Source organism: Leucopleurus acutus, assembly GCF_964270905.1.
Source record: "Leucopleurus acutus genome assembly, chromosome: 12".
NCBI classification, from domain to species: Eukaryota; Metazoa; Chordata; class Mammalia; order Artiodactyla; family Delphinidae; genus Leucopleurus; species Leucopleurus acutus.
The window spans coordinates 68,780,226-68,807,659 of NC_139154.1; the positions used below are offsets into that span (position 1 = coordinate 68,780,226).

The window sequence follows — 27,434 nt, forward strand, 5'->3', positions numbered from 1 at the left end:
CAAGAGAGAGGAGAAAAGGGTAACTCATATACTGCAGATAAGAGTGTAGACTGAAACAGTCCGTTAGTAAAATAACCTGTCATTATCTTTAAAATTAAAAATGCAATTAATCCAGCAATTCCAATTCCCAGAATCTATCCTACAGAAACTCTGACCAATATGCATAAAGATATAATATGAAGACTTTCATTATAAATTAGCTTAGAACAGTGAAATTTTTTCAAAAGTTAAATGTCCGTCAATAGAGGAATGATTAAGTTAATATTGATATATTCAAACTAGGGATATCTGATGTCACTACAAAGAATGGCATAGAAAAAGTTCTCAGTATTTTTTTAAGTCACCCAATAATTCGTGAAGAGTGATCTTGTTTATGTAAAAAAGAAGCTCTACATTTATTTTATACGTGTAATTATATTTACAGATATGCTGGTGCATAGGAAAATATCTGGGAATTTTTCAACAGCAAATTATTTTACCTACGGAGGTGGGAGTGAATTGGTTAGGGGAGTGTGTGGCAAAGGAAAACTTTTCACTTGTGTACTTTTTGAACTGCCTGAACATTTTCACCAACAGCACATATTTATACGTTACAGACACGCCATGAATTAAGCACAGGCACATGTACAAACACACATACTCGTAGCAATACATGTATACCTATGAGTTTTAAAAATGATCATAGACAATGCTGGGAAGTTGTAAATATCAATCAAGTGATGTGTTTTGCAGCAGTTAAACTACTATTTTGCAGAAATTCCCCAGATTTCCACGCCGCACTCCACAGTACCGGCCACTGCGGCTGGTGTGGTCAGCTAAATGCCTATTTCTTGAGGATGCACCCGACACCCTAGTCCAGGGTCTGCCCCTTGGCTGGGTGGGCCTGGAAAGGAGATTTAGTGAATTTAGAGAGAGAGGTTCCACCTCTCAGAGTTTGATATTTACCAAGCCCATAAGACCAATGTATAAAATAAGAAGGCCAAGTTATTAATTCTCCATGAGAAATTAACTGTCACAGGATATGGAATGTTTCTTTAGGGAGGTCAATTTATAATCCAAATGTGTATTTATTCATTTATGATGGGAGCTTTAATAACATTAGCCTAGGATGTTCTGACACCCCCGCCCCCATCTCAATTAAGATGACCTGCCTCTATCTCTGTAGCGGGGGTGAAGTAGTCAAGTCCCTTGGGCAGTGCTTAGCTGGGTACTGCCAATGTTTGTCTCTGTGACTTTCTTTTCCACAGACACTGTATATGGTAATACATTTGAGTCCTACAACCCTGCAAGCCTGGTTAAGGTGCCTGTGCAAAGCTCTGCTCTGATTCTTAGATGCTCTTTTCACAACTCACAGAGAATAATTTTTGTTACTTGGGTACTTCTGAGTAAAAAAGAGTTTATGACATCATATTAACCAAATAGTCTGAAAAAGTAAGTTTGTACTTCAATTGTGACTATATAAAATATACTTACATGTTAAAAAACTAGAGGAAAATATGTAAAACTGAAAATGTTTTAAACGGGAGGGGAAGGCAACAGATGACTATCTTCTTTTAAAACACATTCAGAATAAATAAATAAATATAAGGATCAAGTTAATAAAATGTAAAATAACTTTATGCAAAATTGACTCCATCTAGTCATTAGTATAGTCAAATAATTGATAAATTATTGATAAGGTATTTTAGTCTTACCGTGGATGGGTAATGGTTTATGGACATGGGTACAAAATAAAGCATTATACATTTACTTAATGTTATTTCAAATGTCTGCAACAGGCCACTAGGTAGAAGCAAGGGAGGAATGTTTATAATCAGAGGGCCAATTCAAATCAAGGCCTAAATGGAAAAATCGTCTAATGGTCATTCAAGTAGAAATGCGTAAGAGTGGAGATTCATGAATGGTATACACAGAAATCAGTGCTGGTAATAGATAGCTAGAAAGTGCTGTTCACATCAAACAGTGATTACTATAAACCTCTAATTATGTACTTGGGAGAGAGCCTTTTGCTTTTCCCTCTGTAATTTCTAGTTCTTAAACTGGAACTCTATGACTTCAATTCAAATCTCAATGGCTTCTTAGCTGTTAAATGTGGGCTTACCCATGAATAACTGCTGATACAATCTGCTATACCCTGCTGTACACAAGTAGAATTTGACAAGAATAATGAGTTTTCTCTTTGATTTCAATGTGTAATGATGGTTTGCAAAAAAAAAAAAAAAAAAAAAAAAGACTGGTAGTTTGCTGTAAAAATACTTGAGAGGATACCCTTGACTCAGCCAAATAGCTTAACACAAATTTAAACAATATCCATGCCCAAGAAAACAGTCATTAACCTCCTCCTAATTTTAGCACAATTCATGCTTTAGTTAAATACCTGGGAAGCTGTCTTGTGTTGAGTTTGGGAGCAAAAGAGAGGCAAAGGGGAACCCTGGAAAGGGAGGAGGGGTTGGTAAGAAAATGTTCATTTGCACGTCCTGCAAAGTTTGCAGAGTCATGAGCCCCGTCAATCATATTTATTAACTCAGTAACTTAGGGGTTTGGCTCTGTTAAGTAGCTATACCATCTACGGAGCATATCCACTTTTTGTGGCACTCAAACCATACACTCTGATCCACAAAATCAGGCTGGCACTTGGTATGGTTCCTCCTTTGCCAATTTAGCGCAGGATCTGAAAATACCACTTGTGGCTTAGTCCACTTAGCCTCCCACGGCCCCAGTCATAGACTAAGCTGGCCACGGAAGAAACTACACTGTCCGGAAAGACTGAGACCAAACAGTAGTAGTCAAAGTTTGGGAAAGTGCTTTTTTCTTTCCCCACGTCACAGGATGGAAGAAGGGACATATAACCCAATACAATTAATTGTGCTGAAAATGAAGCTCTGGAAAAGTATTCAGATGAAGACAATATTTCTTATCAAACAAAGGGCTCAGGTACCCACCTTTTAGTGAACAAAGGACAGAAGGGCAGGTAACCAGAAAGGTGGACATCCTGAGTGACTATCGTCCTCCTCAGTAGCATGCCTATCCCAGCCCTCAGCAAGAAGTGAATGCTTTCCCTCAGGATTAATGTTCCTTCTACCTACGTGTTTGCTAAATGATACAGGGAGCTCAGGAACAAGCAGGAATAGCAGTCCTGTTCTCATACAAGGTTGTCATTTTTGTACGAGGTTTATCACAGTTCTCTAACAATTGTTTAACTTCCTCACCGCAGTTTTTTTTGGACATCTGGGTTTGGAGGATGGAACTGTATTCATAAAGGAAGGACAGCACCTATTATCCTATATTGTTTAAACTGCTTTCGGGAAGTAATATAATTCTTTAAAAAGTTGTATTTACAACTAAAAGAGTGCTATTATTCTTCAAGAGTAATGATGATGTTACTATTTTTAGAATATTGGGGTGGGTTGGCACTGAGCCATTCACGTTTTTATTCTTTATTTTTTCTCACACCAAATATGTATTGAGCAACTGTTATTGCCTAAGAAAGCACTGGGATATAAACATAAAGAATATAGTCCCTGTCATACAGGGGTTCCCCTTATAAAGTGGGGAATATCAAAAATTCAGTCTGTCTACCAAATACAGTTTTAACACTGTCTCTGATAAGACAGCCAAAATTTATTAGCATCAAATTAATGACCATGGCTTTTAGTCCTATTTACTTTAGTATGGTCAATAAGAGAAGGAATAACTCTTACTGGGCTCCCTCTACTTTAATAATGGAGATAACACGGCTCATTAAATGTTTTTAAATATTCAGCTAAGGGGGATCCCAGGCAAATCAATAGATAATGACCTTCATTGTCTATGAGTCAGAAATCAGCCCACATTGCCCTCTTGTCATATAAACGTTGTTTCCCACATTATAGTAAGAGTAATGTTCATATAGCCTCTGAATATAACTGATGTGAAAAATGGATGAAACTATTTCTTGAAATTCTATGTTTCTTACTTTTAACTGAGCAATAAATCTTAGTATTTCACCAAGCCTAACTCAGAAATATCCTTTAAGTAAAATAAAAGCTAGTATAGTTATTCATTCAATCTTTAAAAAGCTACTTTATACCAAACCAATGCAGTGTGCAAATACAGAACTTAATTAAAATACTATACATAAAATATTAACAGCTGCAGTTATTAAAATTACATTAAGCTCCCTTGAGCTAGGCCAACATAAGGAGCTCTCTTTTTTTTTTCAATTTAGTAAAGGCAGAACTTGGTTTAATGAATGAGCATTGGTTTTTATACTGTTTGTTCCAATTCACTAATCTGAAATCATAATCAAATAAAAGTACTTTACCATCAAAACACAACCAAGCATACTAAATCTTTCCATTGGATTCTGACAAAAATCCCACATTTTGTTTATCTTCTTTCTTACTGCAAATAACACTTTTTTAAGGCATCTCTTTCTTTTTCCCATCCAGCATTGAACTTTGTAAATTAAAGTTGATATTTTCTGCTCTGGCCTTTTCCAATGAGGGAATAAACAGGGCAGTTAATAAACTTTTGGTTATTTGGATGCATTAAAGAGCTCAAACAGCAAAAGTAGATTTTCCTCGGCTTAAGGATTAAGGTATTTATCTGATCCTTATTGTAATAGGTCATCCAAGGAACTTAGGAAACTAATTAATTGCACCACCACTTAAGACTGGCAAGAAATATCCAGGTATAAATCATCATTATCAAATGAATAATGAATGGTTTTATTTTCCTTTTTATATCATTTTGCATTTACTAAAATTTTGACATTAACCATGTATTTCTTCATATAGTTAGAAAATACCTCATTAATCTTAAGTGTAGTATTTTTTGCCCCTCTGAACTTCCAAAAGATATCCACTTAATTAAACTGCTATAAAGTCTGACTAAAATTATATATATTCTTAAAAGTCATTTTCAAAATTTTATTCTAGATGTATTTCAAGTCAAGTGATAACATCCATAAGTTAATATTTCAAAACACAAGATTAGTCCATGTTCCCATCCTCCTTTTAAGTCTTCTGTCTGAAGGTTCTTAAGTAGCAAATTAACTGCTAACTCTGGCAGAAACAGGCTGGGGGAACTCGCTAAGCCCCCTAATCTACTTCCACATTTCAGAGCAAGTAAACGTTATCTATTCAGGTCTTCACTACAAACATCCTCTCCTTCCCCCACCTCACATGCACGACTCCAGAAAAAAGAAACGTGCAGCGAAAGGAAGCCGGAGAAATGAATTCCTGTTGGTGGAATTCCAAACCTCTTTCACCAGAAAGGGAAGCTATTTGGAAGGCAGCGGAGTTTTGCCTGCATCCTTGAAATCCTACTGTATTGATTAAAGTGTTTTTGATACCATAGACCCACCTTGGATTAAAAAAAAGTGTACTGTATTAAACTAAGGATTTTATATATGAATCATTGAAATTTTTTTCATATTTTATATTTGCCACTTCAAGCACCTCCAAACATCCAATGAGACAAGAGATAATTGGGAACACAAGAACACTGAATTTTGTCATTTTCAAATTCAAGATAAAATTTCTTGCAAGATTTGGCACTTGATTATCCATTTAATGTTCATTTAAGAAGCTATTCTAGAAGCCATTTGAGCATTTGGGGTTTGATGCCCAACTATGATGATTAATTAGCTCCTTCTGATTCTTTTACGATGTGAAACAGAAATAATAACAATTTCCTCTACCCTAAAGACAGAAATGCAAGAACTCTTCAATATGTCTTGGTTTTCATTCCTTAGGAGTGGTGTTCCAGCAGATAAACAGCATAAAAAATGATACATTACCTGACCGTCCGTCTCTTTGGAAGTCCACGTGATACCATTCTCCATCATTCACCTTCTTCTGCAGGGCTTTGATTTTGATTGTGCCTGACCCCATGTCTAGGAGGAGGTAGAGGTGGCCATCCAGCATCTCAATAGCGAAGAAGTCAACCTTTATCATCTGGGGGTGCTTGGCATCTTTTTGGTGCCGTGGTTTGCCATGACTAAATAAGATGAGGCCATTGGGCTCTGTCGTGCGGAAATCAAACGATATGGAGCCTGTTTTCTTTGCATTCCATTTAGGCAAAGAGACGAAAGATTCTGGGGTTTCAAAGGTGATTGGGTCCAAAGTTGCAACATTCTCACATTTAAAGGCCACCACTCCATGAATCTTCATCTTCGGGTCTCCTTGCTTGGCAAGTCGAGATAATTCCAGCCTTACATCATTATTTTTATACACAACCTGTAGGCAGAGGATAGCAGTGAGAAACTGGGCCCATATTTTAATGTTTCGAACTTGTCATCAGTTCACGTAATTTCCAAGTAGATTATGAAAAGACATACAATGTTTAGTGCCTTTGGATGTATAAGACAAATTTTTCAGCCAAATAAAATCCAGGTATCAATTTATTGAACATAACTATTCTAATCTAATTTCATTCAAGTAATGTGTACACACACACACACACACATACACAAAGTACCTGTAGTTAACTCAAATAACTTGAATAAATCTGCACAGAACTTTCATTATTCCAAGCATGTATAGAACCGTTTGCTTTTGTTAGTTGGCTATTATGCTTTGTTTATTAAATATAAGGACTGAGGTTTTTCAGTTTTGCCATCACTAAAATATTTGAAATTAGATACTTTTGTATACCAGTAACCTAAAATACAGGATCTCTTCTATGGTCTATATATCCATGGTGCATATTAACTTTGTAAAATAATCACAAGTTGAGGTAAAAAACATCCTGAATTTTCTCAGAAAATCATAAAATATGACTAAGATACAGAAGCTCTCTCTTGCCCTGCCCTGCCTTAGTAACTGTTTGAATAATGTTAGTTAACTCTGGAACTTGGTGTTTATCCTAAATCCATTCGATCTATATTACTAATGTCCCATTTCACTTTTAATGTATACAAATGTGGAACAAAGTTTGTCCTGTACCCTCATTTCCAAAGGCACTTCATCTAAGGTGGCTGGGTAGTTCTCATTGCTTGTTAATAGTCCTAGGGCTTTTGGGGGACTCCAAATAGCACTTTGGACAAATCCACTGGCAGGGCTCACAACATCATGCATCTGCTATCACATCACCTTAATAAATCCATAGCTATTTCAACATAGAGATTCATACCCTTTCCCTACAAAATCCATACCATGGATAATTACATTTCCAAAAGATATGTCATACAGACTTAAGAATAAATTAGTTATCTATGTCCAGATAACTATCTAAATTCTTTTACAAAGGCACTCGAAATTTCACAGCAGCCAACACTGTCAGTTTCTAAATTCATTTATCCATGTATAAAAATATACTTGCATAACAGAAAAAAATAAGCCTGTATCTGATTAGGGGTATCAAGTTAACCAGGTCAAGACAGCTGTTATTTCTTCCAAACCCATGACCAATCGAGCCAATAGTGTGGCTGATTAATTTCCTGATAGGATTTGGTAATGGATACTTTATTTTTTAGAGTGATTAAGAGTGCAAGCTCCAGTATCAGACTCCCTGAGCTCAAATTCCAGCTCTAGCACTACATAACTGTATGATCTCTGAGCTTTGTTTATAGAGACATAATACTTTACAGGATGGTTATAATGATTACAGAAGAAAATGCATGTGAGAAAATCTACATGGCAAACAATCCAATGCCAAGCACATTGTAAGATTTTAATAAACATCAACTACATCAAACTGCATGATAATAAATATCATCATCTCTTTATTATCATCTAGGAGACACAGATATATTAGTTCTAAATTAATCCATTATGAGAAAATGTTTAGAAATTAAGCACACTCATATAATTGGTGTTTTTTTACATGATTTATGCCAACTAAATAAATCACATCTTTTCAATGCTAGTCCTGGTGTTTCAGTTTACCTTTATCTTGAAGAAGGATTATTATAAAGAATACCATATCCCTTATTCTTTGAACAAATATGTATAAAGATTTAACAAGCATCTATTGACAACAAAAGAAGGGAAAATGAACTCAAGCAATAACAAAAAGGAATTAGATTAATTCTTAAACATACTTCCTAGAAAAGAGAAAGAGCTATTAAGCCTTGTGAAAGTTGATTTAGGATTGCCTTTCTTTGGGAATCTTCAGTAGTGGATAAAATGCTTTTCATGGATGATTTTCCAAGTTTTATACCCTCTCACCATGATTTTCGAGCTACCTAAACCTGCATATTTGTTTTCATTTTTTCCTGGTGATTTATATTTTAATATATGGATATTCCTTTGACATAGATATTGATCAGGAATGAGTATTTTCTGACCCAAACGATGCAGATGGTAATGCTGATCAATGCTAACACATCACCATGAAATAGAACCACAGCAATGGAATTGGATGTTTCTGACATGAGCAAGTAGATATAAGGCAGGATATATTGCCTCATGAGTCCCACATCAGCTACCAAAACGTTGAAAACATGTAGGGCTAGGGCAATTGTAGGTGAGAATTTCAGTGAGGGATTTATAATCTCATGAGTGAATTGGATTCCCTGGTGATTCAGTGAGGTTCAGGGAGATGGAGAAGAAACGTGAGGATTCCCTAGATCACAATACTTAGGGTGAGCCATGCACCACCCCCTCACCCCAAAAAGGGAGTATGAATCTCCACTAGAATTTATGCTTTATGCAGGCAAAAACCTTACAACAAGATCAGTACCTGGCACAGAGCGGACACCCAATAAATACTTGCTGAGAGTTGAATAACATTCTTTCTTCACTTTTTTTTAACCCAGTTCCCAGATTATAGACTACTATTAATAACAATATTTACAAATACAGTTAAAATATAACAGAATGCAATCTTGTGGACCCATCTCATAACCTAGCTATAATTTTTAGCTAATTTCTCTAGGAAAGTGTAGAAACTTATGTACAAATGGCAAGTTGACCTATCACCTTCAAACTCATTTTTTGGGGTGTAAACTACTTTTAGAGTAAAAACACCTGATTTAAAATTCTCCAGGGGTAGAATAATTTTCATAGAAGAACTATCTTGAGGAGAAGCACAGTGTGGTTTTGTTTCTTATTTTGTATTCTTTGAAAGGCAACTCTAGAAGACAGAAAGGCAATATTGGATAGGCAGGCTGAGAGCTCTCAGAGCTACACAACTACTTCAGCTGACCCAGATTTCATAATCACTCTACTTTTCTAAAGTTAGACTTACTCTTAATATGACCTGAATATAGTTCAATTATAATAACAAGGAGTAGCCAGTAAGCACTTCAAATCTTTTTTTTTGCTTCTTTCTGAGATAATATGGTTTTCAATCATATATAATTATTCATATATTTTTTCTTATTTATGTTAAAAATTGTAATTTATTTAATAGTTTCAACTTTCAACAAATCTCCTTACACTTTATCATCTTAACAATTGGTGATATTATTGCACACTGTTTGGATCTTTTTATGGAATCAATATTTCCTTGTGGATACTGATTTTCAGTTTCTTTGAAGAGTAATTCAAAATGTTGAATTTCACTTCTCTGCTTCATGAAATTATATCATAAATCCCAAAGGTATAGAAACATAAAAGGGGTCTTGGGTTTTTTTGTTATTTATTTGCTGGGTTTTGTTTGTTGTCTTTTAGCTGCCATACAATTTCCACACATTGCTATGATGACCTTTTCCCTTTCTTCCAACATTTGTTAGAATTTTCAAAATGTCACTCACACTTAAATGGGCAAGAAAAGGAGTAGTATGTTTGTGTTTTTATATGCCCAGGCTGGAAATCTGAGGTAAACAGTCACTGAGTATTTTATTTGATCTTGATAATAGTCCTAAAAAGGCAGGGGGAGTAAGTAGGCTAAAGAACAGAAGTTTGGTAGTCTGGATACAGACTTAGTTTAATCACAAAGCTTTTACCTAAGTCAGGCTGCCTAACCTCTCTCTGTCTCGGTTTCTTAATTTCTAAAACAGACATCTAAAAAGGAAAGGCATGTCAAATCCATAAATCCTTGAGCTTTTTTCCCCTCAATCTCTGTGATTTGGAGAAGAGGTAAAAGATGCCCTATTGCTCCTTCTCTTTATCTGGCTTTTTCCAGTTGTGGTTTTGATGCCAGGATATCGTTCCCTATTCTGAGATGTATTGAAACTCGTATTCCAGCAAAGAGAATGTTCACCTCATCTTCAGGTACACAGACATGCCTCAAGGATTCTATCTATCTAAGGTTTGTACAGATGGTATTGAAGAACTGGTGGCTGATAGATAAATCTCTTTCCACAGGAGGTAAGTATGTGTGAAATAAGCAGATCAGTAGGAAAATATCTGCCACTCAGATCATGACCTTTGTTGTTGTTGTTATCAATATGTTTTCGCTTAGAAGCCTTAATGGGGCTCTTGAATTAATTTAATTAAATAACAGGCATTGATCAAGACTTTTCATATGTTAACTATGAGAGTAGGAGGGGTGGTAAAATAATCCCTGAAGTCAGAGTCCGAGTTCTCTGCAGAGATCTTGACTCTGCCATGACCCTCCCTGAGAAAACATGAGTGGCTCCTTTTAATCTGAGTCTTGGTTTTCTCTCTCATTCTTGGAAGCAATCACAAGTGAGACCTAAGAATCTGGTTCTCAAGTCAGCTTTCAGAGAGAACTCCAGCTCACCCTCCTGCCATCCTGTGACTTTGTGGAAGTCCTTCAACCTTGCAAAAGGCTCAGTATTATCTGTAAATTGGGATAATAATATCTACCACATTAGGGTTATTGTAAAAAAATGAATAATAGTTCAGTTAAAGTGCTAAGAACAGGACCTGGCACAGAGTAAGCACTCAAGTAAATAGTAGTTGCTCTTATTAATGCGGCTGTTATCATTATGAATAACAATATTATCATTCTTACAGTGACTTAATGGAGTTGTACAATCTAAATGTTGTAACAAGGGTAACAGCTAACAAGGCACATGGTAGATGATTGGTCAGTGTATTAAAGTAATTAATAGAGCTGCAAACAGTAGGATCAAAGAGATCAAAGCAGATTAGGACTTTCTTTTTTATTCTGATAGCCCTATTGTAGTTTGAAGTACAGTGAAGGCTTTCTTTGCAGATGAGGTTTCTCAGCCAGAAAATATATACAGGAAGCTGGTGATCCCGAGAGTTTCACTTTCACTCGTGAGAGGGGTTTTATGTCATCGAACAACAACTACCCACCCCAACACTTCAAGAAGAATCAATTCCGATGTATGGAGGGTTTACTTTCTGCCAGGCTATGTTACAAGATACTTACACGTATTATATGTTTATTCCTCACGAGCAACCTAGGAAATAGGTAACATTATCCTATTTTATCAGTACATGTGTACAGAGATCACTGAATGTCTTTCATCATGACCGTGCCTAATACTCCTTTTGAATATCTAATGACATTAACTTCAAACTTTGTCTTTGTCTCAGCAGGAAATTTCACTGAGTTTTTGATAACAGTTGCTAAGTAGGAGATTCACAATCAAACAGCTATTTGCCACCATGCAAAAGAATGACCCTGTTATAAATTACATGGACTGTTCCAAAAAAAAACAACAGTATTTTCTTTCCATTTGTCCTGATTAAAATCTCTCTAAATGAATCAAATATCACAATTAAGCAGAGGAATTTTTTCATGTGACTATTGATTAAAACATCTTTTCAAGCCCAGTTTAGGCAGAGGGGCTTATTTCTCTGTTTCTAGGACTATAATGTCGTTTTAAACAGGTATGTCATTTAGGATATTATATATACAAACATGTATACATATGTAGACGCACCGTCCTCCCTCGGTGTCTGTGGCAGGACACTCCCACTTTACCCCATATCAAAATCCGCAGGTGCTCAAGTCTCATATAAAATGGCATAGTATTTGCATATAACTTACATACATCCTCCCATATACTTTAAATCATCTCTAGATTACTTGTAATACCTGATACAACGTAAATGCTATGCAAAAAGTTGCCAGTGCATGGCAAATTCAAGTTTTGCTTTTTGGAACTTTCTGGTATTTTTTTTCCCTGAGTATTTTCCATTCTTGGTTGGTTAGATCTGTGGATGCAGAACCCACAGATAGGGAGGACAGACTATATTCTAAAAGTCCAGGAGGTTTAAGAATTAATTGAAGGAGACTGTTTTAGTTTTACTTTTTATTTGTTTTAAATGCACTTAATGCTTTTATTCTATTAAGAAAAAGTCAGAATATTTCAAATATCCAAATTTAATTCTTCTTTTTTCCTATCTGTGATCTGTCCATGCACCATCTACTTAAAGCAGTGTGCTCATTTCAAAATACAACCAAGAGTTAGCCAGTAAGTGAACAGTATAAGGACCACTCAGGCAAGTAGGAAGTAATGGCATTTGTTTTGCCATGACCTAGATAAGAAGCAGCTGGGAAAAGGACATAAACTGCATCACAACTTTCATCCCTAACATTAACTTATTTATTATTTTGAAATGATTTTTCAAACCCCACACTTTTAATTTAATCAGGTAAGTACTTGTTAGGTAAGGTACTGAAGAAAATGCAATTTTAATCACTTCCCTGTGCACATGCTCAGTCCAATAAAATAGGGACCACTGAGAATACACCAGTTTAATTTCTCTTGAATATTTGCTATATATGTATGTGTAAACTATATGTGGACACAGACACATACACACACAGAGTTTACACATTTCCCAATATAAATGTGTTTAAATGTAATACATGTCAAACCTGCTATCACTAATGTTCAGAAAAAAAATATACACATAAATTAGAATAGATTGTACATCTCTAGATAGATAAGTAGACAATACATATGTATATATACCATATACACACCAAAATATAAACAGGCATATATTTATATACGTTAAACACATGTATATTAAACACAAATATATTTATATATTAAATACAAATATTTAATAATTTCAGAAATTAGAAAGTTCTTGGCTAAAATATATAAATGGTCTTACTCAATGTCTAGGGTCAAAAATGTCTTGGCTAGGGCTTCCCTGGTGGCGCAGTGGTTGAGAGTCCGCCTGCCGATGCAGGGGACACGGGTTCGTGCCCCGGTCCGGGAAGATCCCACATGCCATGGAGCGGTTGGGCCCGTGAGCCATGGCCGCTGAGCCTGCGCGTCCGGAGCCTGTGTTCCGCAACGGGAGAGGCCACAACAGTGAGAGGCCCGCGTACCGCAAAAAAAAAAAAAAAAAGTCTTGACTAAAAACAAATTTTAGCCCTTATAAGCTTCGCACATTCCAAAGGAAGGGCTAGTAGCCAAAGAAAAAAACAAAAAAAGAGTCTTTTACAATTAAGATTAAAAAAAATTAAACAGACTTTCCTTAGTGTTCCTGCCACCATGAAGAGAGCATTATAAAAGCAGAGTAGAGGCAAGGGGCGTGATGATCACATTGTTTTAATCGTTGTACTCATAATTGTCCTATCATCTACCCAAGATCAAGTTTCTTATGCTAGTTACTTTCTTACACTGAGAGCCTAGCACAGAACTTGCTTATAATAAAAAGGTTTAAAAAAAAAAGTTTGTTGAACTTAACTCATCAAGGGACTAATAGGATTTTAAAATTTCTGAGAATGTCACACCACAGAAGTTTTCATATGTAATTTGAATATGTCCATCGAGGCAGATATGCATCCAGGTGCAGGGACTTATGTATTCGGAGTGGATCAGAGAAAGGGTAGAAATGGGAAGGAAAGTGTAGGAGATGTACAAGCCCTGTACAAAGTAGCTCAATACCTCTTTAAAAAGAAGACAGCATTGAGGAAACTCAATCTTAAGGAGATTTACATAAGGCATTTTGAAAGATAAGAAGGGTTTTTTTTTGGGGCGGGGAAGGTTTGGTGGTTTTTGTCTCATTATCTAATTCTATTTAGAGATTATGTGCAGATAAAATGTTCAACTAAATTAAAAATTTCCCCATACCAAAATACATTTTTTATAATATAATAATAAACTAATTATGGAACATGAAAACAGACACCAATAACATCATTTCTCAATAAAGGCATATGACATTTAATTTGACACCAAAAATTAGTTGAAATTTAAAGAGAAAAAATATTTCGTTTAAGCAATATAGGGAAATAAATATTTTTTTGCTTAGTTCCAATTAAGCATGACCAAATACATCTTATTCATAAAAAGAAGAAGAAAAAGGAAAAGAAAAACCCTCTTGTTTGTCCTTCCCTCATTCCACCATCAGTGAACTGCCTCAAGTCGGCAGACAACACTGGGTACCATCTGTACAAGTTAACCGTAGGAGCTAAAAGACTGCATTGTCCCTGGGGTAACAGCTCTATTTAATGAAGCTTTCAGTGGCATATGGGTGTGTGGCAAAAGGACTCGAGTTCCATTAAACAAGAATGTCTCTTTTTCTCACATTAAATATGCAATAAATCAGTAATGCCTTTTGGGAAAAAAATATATGTATATAGCAAAAATGAACAATGATTGCCAGTAATGTGAGATTTGAGATGCTGACTCAAAAAAAAAAGATTGAAAACTAGATCAATTCACTTTTGCAGATGAGTAAAATGAAGCTGAGATAAGCTAAGGAACTGTTCCAGTGGGCATCAAGCTCTGATCATGAACAAGTATTGGGGACTTCACTGTTCAGGACTCTTTCAAAAACCTCTGCTAAAAAAATTAAATAAACAGAACAATGAACTATCTCTACATCAGGCACAGGATCATCAGAGGCCCTTAAGCAATTACAAATGAAGAGCAGCTGTCTTTTCTGCAACATGGCAGAAAGGGAACTGTAACTGATTTAAAGGCAATTCTAACTTTAAAACTGTGTTAGCTTCACAATAAGCTGCTGCTCAAATATAAAAATAAAAGTCCTGAGGGGAAAACATCTTGCTGTTATTTCCCCCACTAATGGAATTTAGAAAGACACTGAAAAAGTTAACTAGAAACAATAAACTTGCAATGTTTACTGTTATTTTGCAACTAAATGATGAAGATATTTTCAGCATCAGTCTTTCATGATCTTGCAGAATGTAACACACCATAAATTAGGGTTTAAAGCTTCTATTCCAAGCCAGCAGATGCTACTAATAGGGGCAATGCATGTCTGCTTTATCCAGAAACTTTTAAATCATCTGTTAGTCTCAACGAGGGGAAAGCAGCCACTATTTTTTTCCCAAGGGAAACTATCTTCCTACCAACCAAAAATGGTATCTTCAAACTGATTGATAGTAACAAAATGATGGCACTGAATGTTATGTCTAGATTAACCAACTCATGTTCTTCTACATCTCTAGCCTCATGAGCTCAGTGAAGCTCCCTCCATCATTTAATTTTACATTTTTCTGAGGAGGTGGCCATATGTATAATGTACCATTTAGTATATGTTCACTATATGCATGAATACCATTTACTATATAGACTCTGTCCTTTCCCCACTGATTCACAATGACATGGTATACCAGTGTATGTTCTTTTGGATATGCCAAAGTTTCAACATCTGAATCTACTATCACTTTTTTAAAAAAAATTTTATTGGAGTATAGTTGATGTGCAATGTTGTGTTAGTTTCAGGTGTACAGCAAAGTGAATCAGTTATACATATACACATATTCACTGTTTTTTAGATTCTTTTCCCATATAGGCCATTACAGAGTACTGAGGAGAGTTCCCTGTGCTATACAGTAGGTCTTTATTAGTTATCTATTTTATATATAGTACTGTGTATATGTCAATCCCAATCTTCCAATTTATCCCTCCCCCCGCTTATCCCTGGTAACTACACATTTGTTTTCTACATCTGTAGTTCTATTTCTGTTTTGTAGATAAGCTCATTTGTACCCCATTTTTAGATTCCACATATAAGCAATATCATATATTTGTCTTTCTTTGTCTGACTTTCTGCACTCAGCATGACAATCTCTAGGTCCATCCATGTCGCTGCAAATGGCATTATTTCCTTCTTTTTATGGCTGAGTAATATTCCATTGTATATATCTACCACATCTTCTTTACCCATTCCTCTGTTCATGGACATCTAGGTTGCTTCCATCTCCTGGCTATTGTAAATAGTGCTGCAATGAACATTGGGGTGCATGTATCTTTTTGAATTATGGTTTTCTCCAGATATATGCCCACGAGTGGGATTGCTGGATCACATGGGAGCTCTATTTTTAGTTTTTTAAGGAACTTCCATACTGTTCTCCATAATGGTCATACCAATTTACGTTCCCACCAACAGTGTAGGAGGGTAAATTCTTACCTATACAAGGTTCTGTTCCTGAGCATCTTATTCTGTTTGTTTGTTTAATTAATTAATTTATTTTTGGCTGCACTGGGTCATCGTTGCTGTGCACAGGCTTTCTCTAGTTGCGGCGAGAGGGGGCTACTCTTTGTTGCAGTGCGAGGGTTTCTCATTGTGGTGGTTTCTCTTGTTGCAGAGCACAGGCTCTAGGAGCGAAGGCTCAGTAGTTGTGGCTTAGGGGCTTAGTTGCTCCGTGGCACGTGGGATCTGCCTGGACCAGGGCTCGAACCCATGTCCCCTGCATTAGCAGGCAGATTCTTAACCACTGTGCCACCAGAGCAGTCCCCCATTCTGTTTTATTGATGTTTCTTTTTTTCTTGATCCAGTTCTACTTCATTTAATTATCATAGCTTTATAATATGTTCTAATATATCTTATGCCCCTCCTACCAAACCATTTACATTAATTATTCTAACAATGTTTACACATTGTATCATACAGAGGTTCTTGTTTTATACATGGATAAGATAAATATATACAACAGAACTATTGAGGTTGTTCTGATCTAGCTTTCTAAAATGTAGTAAGTCAAAGCTGGTGGCAAAATTATTTATTCAAACTCACTTAAAGAGACTTGAATAGCAAAAGGAAGATATACCTTGCTTAGAATTAAATACCTGTTATTATAATTATTTGTAAAGTTATTATTCATAAGTGATTATAATAATTTTGAGTTTAACTTATCAGTGAATCTGGCCTCATGCCAGAAAATTACATTATTTGTTAGCTGGAGGGTGGATACACAACTATAGAGAGAAAATCAGAAAAAGAAAGAAACAGTGAATGCAGTTTTAAGCACACCAATTCTTTCCCAGTAATTACAAGGTCCTGGTAGAACTTCTTGCAGTAAAATAGCAGGAGTGGGTCACCAGTCCATCAGAGATATTTGGAGGACCAGGTGAATGACTATCGGTGCAGGAGAAAGCAAAGTGCCCTCTGGCTCCACTTTAATGTGCCTCCCTTCAAGAAGCAAGGCCACTTGTCCGAAGACACACAACTAGTAAGTATGGAGCCAGTAAGTAGTGGACAAGGCAGAATCTGAATGCCTGTCTCCACAGCCAGGAATATATAATTTTTTTGGTTTTCTTTCCATGGGACTGTTTTTATGGTAGTTAAATTCCCTTCAGCAATAAAAACTGTGGGACTCAATTAAGCCTCCTGAACCCGAGATTTCAAGTGCTGCTTATCTAATTGGTGAGCACTCAAGCTGTATGAGTCCCCTTTCTTGCTACAGATGCCAGCCTTTACTTCTCAGTCATGCCTCTACCTGAGAAACCTCAAAGAAAACAGAGGAAGCTGACATTTAAGGCAGCCAAAGCTGTTGTTTTTAGCACCTGAGATGAAAAGATTTTGCAAAGTAGACTTGTTCCTGATAAATTGTGTGTAAATCTCTCCGCAATTTTAATATTATCTGATGAAGGCAATGCACTGTATGATACACAGATATGGATATGGATATGGCTATAGATTCAGATGGATATAGATTCAAACAGCTCTGCTCTCTACTTAATTAGTTACACTGCCTTGGGCAAGTTCCTTAGTCTCTCTGAAGTAGTTTCCCTCTCTATCAAATGAGGTTAATACTCATTTTGTTGTGTTATTTAAGCACATACAGTACTATGTGCTTGGTCTTGGGCACTGAGTAAATAAAGAGTAGCCATTATTGTTACTAGTACGGTCTTCAATGTGTAAGATCTTAAACTATTAGAGGGGAGCACTTGTCATCATCTAAGTAAATAAGTGACTACTTCTCTAAAAAGCAAAGAAGCAGTCTGTGAAATAATCACCCTCGAATCTTGTTTACATGACTACTTCCCAAATTTCATAACTCTATTTATCTCCCATGAACTATACATTTTGAGAGATTTCCTCTACTAAACAAATAGTATTTATTAAGGAATTGTTTGATTTTCTTAAATTTATCAATGCCATCTAAATGAAAAAATGAGATAGCTTCTGTAATCCCACGGAGCTGATCGAATTATAGCCTATGCAAATAGTTGTTTTATTTAGCTTGTGCTAAGCGTGGGTAAATACGTAGCCTTTTCCGAGTTTGTTGAAATAATAAGCATACGTAACTGTTCTTCATTTCTAATTTTAAAGACCCTAAAAAGTATACAGACTCCAGGTTGGGAACTGTGATTTTTCAATTATGACTGCTAAGCAGGGGGTATTTCTTCTTAAAGCATTCTTTAATTATTTCCTTTGGAAGGTCCCAAGTGCTTCAAATGTCAGATGGGTTGTGTCTTTTGCCAAGGGTTGCTTAGTTAACTGTTTATTTAATGAATGGCATTTTATGTGCTGCTGAATTTCTCATGGCACACATTAGGAAATTTTTGGCAGCATTTAAATTGGAGAACTGAGAAACACATTGGCTCTGCGGAAGCTCAATCAGCTCCCAGGAAGAGCAGGGTCTTTGCCAAGAAAAATTCACTAAAATAAAAAATACAAAGACCTAACTCACATATAACCCAAGGAAAACTGACTTTGGTGTCTAGGATTCAATGAATATTGCATCTAGGTATCTCAGCTAGCCCATGAATGGAAGGGGGGAAATGCTTCACAATTCTGGGAGAGAAATGAGAATGGGATCTCCTTGCTTTGGAGGATGACAATATGCTTAAATTTCTTGGTTGCTTGGAAAATTCAATTAGTTGCTAAGAAAAAGCAAATGAAGTCATGTAATTTCTCATGTTTCTTCCTTATGGAGATCAGTCTAAGCCTATGTCTATAAGTTATTGAAAGACATACTCAGTTTATTCATTTCAATGAAGGAATAATCAATAGTTGAATTTTTTTGTTTTACTGAGCATCCTAGACCAAATATCCAGACGGCTACATTTTTTAAATGATTCGGTCAGGTTCCTAGACATTGTACAAACACTGGTTACCAGGTATGTTTTCTCTAAGGACTCGGAACAGGAAAATGCCCTGAAATGTTATCTGGGCTCTGAAAAGTCCCAAATCCACTACAAGATAATTTTTTTACTCACCTGTACTACAGAATGAGGATGGAAGAAGAGATTTTTAAAAATAAACATTAGTTTGAGAAAATAAAGATGAGAACGTAAGTATCTTCCAGCAACTTAAGATGAACAGCACCAGCCTACAAATCATTACTCTAAGAATGTGCTGAGGCTTGTGTGTAATAAAGGCCTGTTGCATCATCTTCTCCCAAGTAATACTGTCATCAGCTCCTTCCCTCTATTTTCTGCACTACACCAGCCCACGTCCCAACCCCTTTCCCTCTCTGGAAGAGCAATTTTCTGAGTCAGCTTGGCTCTCTCTTTCTCTACTGGTTTGCTGAAGGCTCCGGGCACTCTTGGGCAACCAGAAGCCTGGCTGGATCCATGTATTCTTATCTGTTTGGCACCATTTTCTTGCTTTATTTAGAAATTAAGAGGGCTGGGCGCATCAGCACATAGATGCTGATCTGACGCTAGGCTGTCCAGCTCTCAGGTGGCTATATGGATACGTATACTCCTCTTCATGCCCGATCATTTGGCTGTCTCCTTATCCCTTGATTAGCTAGTATGTTGCTTGATATAATATTAATGTGAATCATAATAGCACGAGTAATCACCCATTAAGACCCTGCCATGGGCCCCATGAGTTTTTAGCTACTTACATACACTCTTATTTCTCATGACAGTCTGGTGTCGTAGGCATATTAAGGCTCAGAGAATTTAAGTATCTTGCCCAAATTGCACAGCTAATAGATGACCAAGCAGGAGTCCAACTCAACATTTATGTGATTCCAAACTTGTATGTGGTTTTTAGTTCATGCTCCTCATCGTCACATGGGGTACTGGCTAAGTTCCTGTGTACTTCGCCAGCATGGTGAACCTCATCATCAGTAAATAAAGAGACACCTTATGCCTTTTCTTCCACCAAGTGGCTCATTTGACTAACTGTGGTTCTCTTAATACTACTGGTAAAAAATTCCCCTTGAGGGCTTCCCTGGTGGCGCAGTGGTTGAGAGTCCGCCTGCCGATGCAGGGGACACGGGTTCGTGCCCCGGTCCGGGAAGATCCCGCATGCCACGGAGCGGCTGAGCCCGTGAGCCATGGCCGCTGAGCCTGCGCGTCCGGAGCCTGTGCTCCGCAACGGGAGAGGCCACAGCAGTGAGAGGTCCGCGTACCGCAACAAAAAAAAAAAAAAAAAAAAAAATCCCCCTTGGGTTCCACCCCACTCTCTTTCTCCCTTGATTTTAGGATAATTACCATTCACGTGGCTGCCCTATGGTACTCTGATTTGGTGTCACACTTATTTTGTGTTCATTTCGCTCTTAAGACCAAATTGCCTGACCATGTTTTCAAGTGAGTACAAAACTTGTTTTGAAATTTAAAGATTCCATAAACTAAGATTATCTAAGTTACCTTGTAAGTAGAAAATAAAAAATGAGATTTAGCATTAGTAGCAATGACATTCTAAGGGTCAGTTTCCAGGGTCTAGATTTAGATTTGGCTACTACAGCCTGCTCCTTGAGTCAGCAAGAGAATGGTGATGCGCCAACCACATGTAAATGGGGAACACTGTTTTCATTACAGCAGATGAAGTCAGAATAGCAGGGCCAGAACTGGGGTGAAATGGGTGAAGTGAGTGAGGCATTCATCTTGGATGCAAAATATAAGGCAGTGAGGGGTGGAGGGCACGCAGAATGCTAAAAATTCAGTAATTAAGACAAATAATATTTCAATGCAATGTTTTTTGTTTTTGTTTTTGTTTTCTTTTTGTGGTATGCGGGTCTCTCACTGCTGTGGCCTCTCCCGTTGCGGAGCACAGGCTCCGGACGCGCAGGCTCAGCGGCCATGGCTCACAGGCCCAGCCGCTCCGTGGCATGTGGGATCCTCCCGGAATGGTGCACGAACCCATGTCCCCTGCATCGGCAGGCGGACTCTCAACCACTGCGCCACCAGGGAAGTCCCAATGCAATATTTTTTTTTTTAATGCAAAAAAGTCTATGATAAACAAAATATTAATTTTTAAAATAAGGATGGGATCAGTATTACTCTGTTCTTTTTGTCTCAGGCTCCAATATAGCCTAGTACAGCACTGCAATACAGTATTTTTCTAGGATTGAAGAGCCTAATTTAGCCTGTTGGAAACCTATTTATTAGAACAAGTGCCAGTACCTAGAAGTAGTTTTGGGGAAAAGTTATTAGACATCATTAAAATTAGAACTAGAATGCACTATTAATTTTTAAGGTGTCCAAGTCATTAATAAAACCACCTTTACCCAAAGGATAATAATAGCAAACACTTATAGAGTGCTTAGTTAGACAATATTTTAAGCACTTTACTCATTTAATCCTCAGGACAACCTGCTGAGATAGAGGAACAGGCTCCCTGCCCCAGAATTCCAGGTGGCACATTCATTAGAATACAATGTCTGAGGAGCTGCGCAACACGGTGACTCTGGTAGAATTGGAGTCCTCCTTTTACAGACGAGGAAACTGAGCTCACATAGTTCAAAACTGAAAGAAACAAGTTTGAAACCCAAGTGGTCTGTCCGAGGCCCTTGCTCTTAACAATATTATAGAAACAAACCAAGCCTCACAAAGACCGAATAATCTAGCTCCGGCCTCCACTCAACCCTACAATGCAATTAACTTTAATAATAATAATTACCCCAAAAATAAAGATCCTGGCATGAACTTTCATAGAAACTAGTCAATATTTTAAGGCATATATATTTCTTTTCAGTGACTTGTCATTGAAATCACCTTGACAGTCAATCATATTGACTTGAGAACTGAATACAATAGATCTCTGACATTCGGCAATCAATCTACACTTCAAATGTGTAAACTAGACTGCTCAGTCAAGATTTTTTTTTAATAGTGCTGAATAAATAAAAATTAATTCAACAGCTCACAGGCACTGAAAGGCCAACAGAATCCAGCCTCCCAGCTTCTGTCACTGCTGGTAAACTGTAAACTGACTTCTACAGGTGTATAGCCAGTATTCTTGTATTAATCAGCCAGTGTGATCAAAATGGAAAATAATAGGTACATAAATTTCATCTCTTTGTGCTCAGCAGCACTATAATTATATGATGAAATTAGAGCACTGTGAAGGATTATAAACAAAAGAATAAAGGATTCAGAGTAAAGCCTTTAGACCGTATCTAAAGTAATTACTGTCACAATTCATGCTGTCCATACATGTGGATTTCTGATTATCTAGTTTACTACTAAATTAAATGACAAACAACCAAAAGTTAATGGCCCTATTAGAATATTCCCTATTGATGTTTTTTTTAGGCCTGTAATGAGTCAGTATCAAAGTAGGAATATCTTTGAAGAGCAAAACAGAACAAGCTTGGCTCTTGGGAAAATGTTACTCCAGAGAGGAAGAAGGGTTAGGAGGTGGGCTGGCAGTAGAGTACTGAGGCAGAAAAATACCGAAATAGAATATAAATGCCTTTATTCCACAAAAAACTCGGGCATTTCCATAGCACTGGTAAGTAGGTCGGGGCTATTAATTATATGTCATTAATTGAGATTTATAATCCCATTTAAAATTAATTTCTTATAAATGTGATAAATCAAATCATCTTCTGCTCCTTCTTCCTCGTGCCAATGTATCACTGAGGAAAAACTTTACTTTTAGTGGATTCGTGAGTGTGTTCATTCATATATGATTTATTCAAGAACTCTCACAATGAGCTTTTCACATGAGTCTCTGCTCTGGTCCCTGGTTGACTTGCAGAAAGCAACCTGAGGCTTGGGCAGCTGTGTTGTACGTGTGACCCATAGGTCATAAAAAAATTAGACACAACATATGGATAGATTAGAAAAAAAAACACATCCAGACTGGAGGAGAAGCAGAACAACTAAACAGGCATGCTTGATCAGTGGTGGGAGGCTTAAAAGTATTCTTTCTTTATATTGTTATTATCGTACATCTATTTTATGGTAAATTTATAATATGATGCCCTTCACAATGTTCATCTGATGTTGAAGCTTATTAAAGACTCAAAGTGATGGTAAGGGCCATAGATACATATTTATTTTAAAATCAAAGTGTTTCCTGTAGCTTGGTCACCTTTGTGATTGGATCAGAGAGAGGTGTGTACTCTAGCACCATACTTCGTGTTAGGCAGTTGTAAATCTCCCTGTACTTGTTGAATAAATATCGATGGAAAGAACTATCGGTTATCTCATGAAAATAATGCAAGTGCTTTTCCTGGCAACTCTTCTAAATGAGGGCAGTAATGATAACGCTTTTTATTCTAATACACATCAGCAAGGGAATGGGGAGTAAGGGAGTTGAGGATGAAAGAAGTGGTTGGGACCTTCACTCATGAATTACAATGTTCAACTGGTTTTGACCAGGTTACAAGAAATCAGTTAGCAAATGAAGACTCTCTTCAAGAAGCAGCCCTAAGTTTAAACCTGAAATCAGGATGTCTACACTGGAGCAAAATTACATGTTTACTGATTTTAACTTTAGTTATAAATCCAAGGATCTATTTCTTAAAGAATCTAGTTGACACCAGGAAGCCTCTAAAGGAGATACTGTTTTAAATTTTCACAATATAAAATGTTTCCCACACTGATGATTAGAGGATTAGAAGCACAACTGTAAGAGCTGATTGCTTCAAAAAGGTAAAATTATAAATGCCCATTTAGAAGGCTAGGTTTACACAGGGAAGGAAACTCAGTAAGTTTGAAGAATATTGTATTAAGTCTTGAGAAGACCAACAAAGAAGTGGCTTTTACATTCTTAGATACAATGGAGAAAAAAATTGTTAGAGGGTAAGCCTGTGTGGTTTTATCCTTCATAATCTTCATTCCTAATTGTCCCAGGGTATTTTTGTTTCAAGTAATTTCTCTTTTCTTGTTGTCTCTTGATTCCCCCACCCACTAAAACTATGGCTGAATACATCTGAGAAACCTGTAGTTCTGCTCAGTTTTGAGTCTAAGTTTTGCTAAATTCCATACTGAAATCATAAAGTAAGTATTTATTTTTTGTTTGTAAAAGCTACATTTTTTTTTCTTTTTTTTTTTGCGGTACGCGGGCCTCTCACTGTCGTGGCCTCTCCCGTTGCGAAGCACAGGCTCCGCACGCGCAGGGTCAGCGGCCATGGCTCACGTGGCCACGGACCGAGCCGCTCCGCGGCATGTGGGATCTTCCCGGACCGGGGCACGAACCCGTGTCCCCTGCATCGGCAGGCGGACTCTCAACCACTGCGCCACCAGGGAAGCCCAAAGCTACAATTTTTGAGAGGAAAAGTAAACATCTAAAAGTAGCGGTCCCCAACATTTTTGGCACCAGGGACCAGTTTCATGGAAGACAATTTTTCTATGGAGGGGAGGAGGGGGTAGGGACGGGGGGGGGGGCGGGAGGATAGTTCAGGCAGTAATGTGAGCGATGGGGAGCGACGGGGTGCAGCACATGAAGCTTCACTCACTAGCCTGCCACTCACCTCCTGCTGTGCGGCACAGTTCCTAACAGGGCCACGGCCGGCGGGGTTGGGACCCCTGTCTAAAAGGATTTGCACACTTTAACATTTCGGTACAGCGGGGGAGGTGTCCAGGAACCACCACAGAGCAGCAAATTACAGGGGAAGTTCCCACCACACAGGAAGGAAAAAAAAAACATTTAGATGCTTGCAGGAAGAGCTCAGAAAGAGGAAAAAATAAAGGGAAAAGAAGGCAGATGGAGTGACCCTCCTCCCCCACCAGAACCGAACCTAAAGAAGATCGAACACCCAGATACATAAGACTGGAGAATTCAGAAACAACTAGTGCTGGTGTCACACTTCCCTGGGGGAAATGAAGACCTCTCGGAGAAACCTTGATTTTGTTAAGGTGCCCTGTCCATCAATGCCTGAGAGTAGAGATGGTAACTGCAGAGGAGGGTATCTGAGGGAAACCTCAAAGACTCCGGCAGGTTGCAGAGAATCTTGGATATAAAGGCAACACGAAATCCCAAGTCCAGAAGGGTGTATGTCCACAGAGTGCCCTAACCACTAGCCAGGGCCACTCATGTCTCAGTCCACAAAGGATGGCTAGAGACCAGGCTGAGGAGGGACACCTCAGGGAGTCCAGGGATGATTCCAAGTACAGCCTTCAGAGCAGAAATCCCTCCCCAAGATCCTGGGGGTGGAAAGAGAAATTTCCCCTTACTTAACAGGGAGAAAAAACTCTGATAGAGAATTTGAAATCTGAGTTGACTGAACATTTACTTGAAAGAAATACTTTTAAACAAGAAGAAAATGAGTGATCTAAAATTGGAAAGTTTCTCTACCACCTGCCCTCAAACCACTATCACCAGGAATGGGAAATTAAGAACAAGATTAGTACCAGAAAAATAAACAATTTTTCTCTGCATATCTTCTTTAAATTGCGTAAACTTTTATATCCTTTCTACACCCAACTTACTGAAACAGCAAGGCTTTCTGTGCAGTGAGAGCTCTATGATGCCTACAATGTGTGGTCAATACCAGACAGGTGATATATATGACGCTGTGGCAAATTCTGCTGCCAGAGCCTGTTTTCAATGCACTCTGGGCAAAAGAACATACTTACTGTGTACTCTTTTCTTTTAAGGATCTTTCTTGTTTGGTCTGGCCTCTTCTGCTTGTTCAAACGCACCTTTTAATGTGTTCTTTCATAAAAAGAGGCTTATTTAGCTCATCTCTTATGAGGGTGATACTGGTAATCTCATAGTTAACAATAATATTAATAACCACCACTGATTAATGCCCAGTGTGTGCCAACCAGTATGCATTGTAGCCATTAGGAGTATGACTGCATCAATTCTCCAAGGTAGGTATCTTGTATACCCATTTTCAGATACAGCAATTGAAAATGAGAGAGTTTAAGTAACTTTCCCAAAGTCACACAGCTAGTAAAAGCTCATTTCATTACCTAACGTTAAATCCCAACACATGAGTTCTAACATATGAATAAACCCTGACAACCTCTGAGGAACAAAGGGCTCTGTGAAAAGAAAAAATAAATAAAAAGGCTAACTTTCTTTTTCCCTGTTCAACGTTAATCTTCAGGATTATTCATTTTCTCAGTAGACAGAACCTATTGGGTACTGGAATGAGTTTTAAAGTATTGAGAACTTTCGGTTCTAGTTTCAGCTCTGCCATTAATTGTGTGAATTTGGGTAAGTACCTTTTCAATTTTCTCATCTGATCAATAGGGATAACAGCTGTCTTATCTCCTTCGCAGAATCATGAGTATTTCTACCCTTGTCTTAACTGATATAGAATTGGACAGTGTGCCGAAGTACTTTTCTGGTGAATCTAAAATATACTATTATAGTCATCTAAAATTCATATCAGATATGAGGATGACAGGGGAGACAATTTCAATATGTGGACTCTGTGTCAGGGGCTGGACAAGGTGCTGAAGACATAATGAGAAAAAGATCCAGGGCTTCCCTGGTGGCGCAGTGGTTGAGAGTCCGCCTGCCGATGCAGGGGACACGGGTTCATGCCCCAGTCCGGGAGGATCCCACATGCTGCGGAGCGACAGGGCCCGTGAGCCATGGCCGCTGAGCCTGTGCGTCTGGAGTCTGTGCTCCACAATGGGAGAGGCCACAACAGTGAGAGGCCCGCGTACTGCAAAAAAAAAAAAAAAAAAAAAAAGATCCAGTCTCTGGGGACTTCGCTGGTGGCGCAGTGGTTAAGGATCTGCCTGCCAATGCAGGGGACACAGGTTCGATCCCTGGTCCAGGAGGATCCCACATGCCGCAGAGCAACTAAGCCTGTGCGCCACAACTACTGAGCCTGCGCTCTAGAGCCTGCGAGCCACAACTAGTGAGCCCGTGTGCCACAACTACTGAAGCCCGCGCGCCTAGAGCCCATGCTCCGCAACAAAGAGAAGCCACCGCAATGAGAAGCCCACGCACCACAACGAAGAGTAGCCCCCACTAGCCACAACTGGAGAAAGCCCACGCGCAGCAATGAAGACCCAACGCAGCCAAAAGAATAAAAATAAAAAGATCCAGTCTCTGGACTTGAGGAGCTCCCAGCCTGATGGAGGGAGTTGGGAACATACACAGCTGATTAGAATGTGACAAGACAGAAACAGACAGAAACAAAAATAATGTTACGAATCTAAAGTCAAACATATGGATCTCTGCCTAGGTCTCAGAAGAATGACCTGGAGGGGGAATGTTTCATCCACAGTTGTATGGTGGTGATAATTTTTGAAT

At 37.9% G+C, this 27,434-nt stretch overlaps 1 protein-coding gene across 33 annotated transcripts in view; it reads right to left on the reverse strand.

Annotated features, from left to right (window-relative positions):
- NRXN1 (neurexin 1) overlaps positions 1-27,434 on the reverse strand; it is a gene marked incomplete at its 5' end in the record, with an annotated part of 1,133,428 nt that overhangs the window by 626,589 nt on the left and 479,405 nt on the right. For all 33 annotated transcript variants that reach the window (XM_082852240.1, XM_082852238.1, XM_082852224.1 and 30 more), the window contains one exon: positions 5,783-6,221. In XM_082852240.1, coding sequence (XP_082708366.1) covers positions 5,783-6,221 — 439 coding nt within the window. The remainder of the gene's footprint in view (positions 1-5,782; positions 6,222-27,434) is intronic.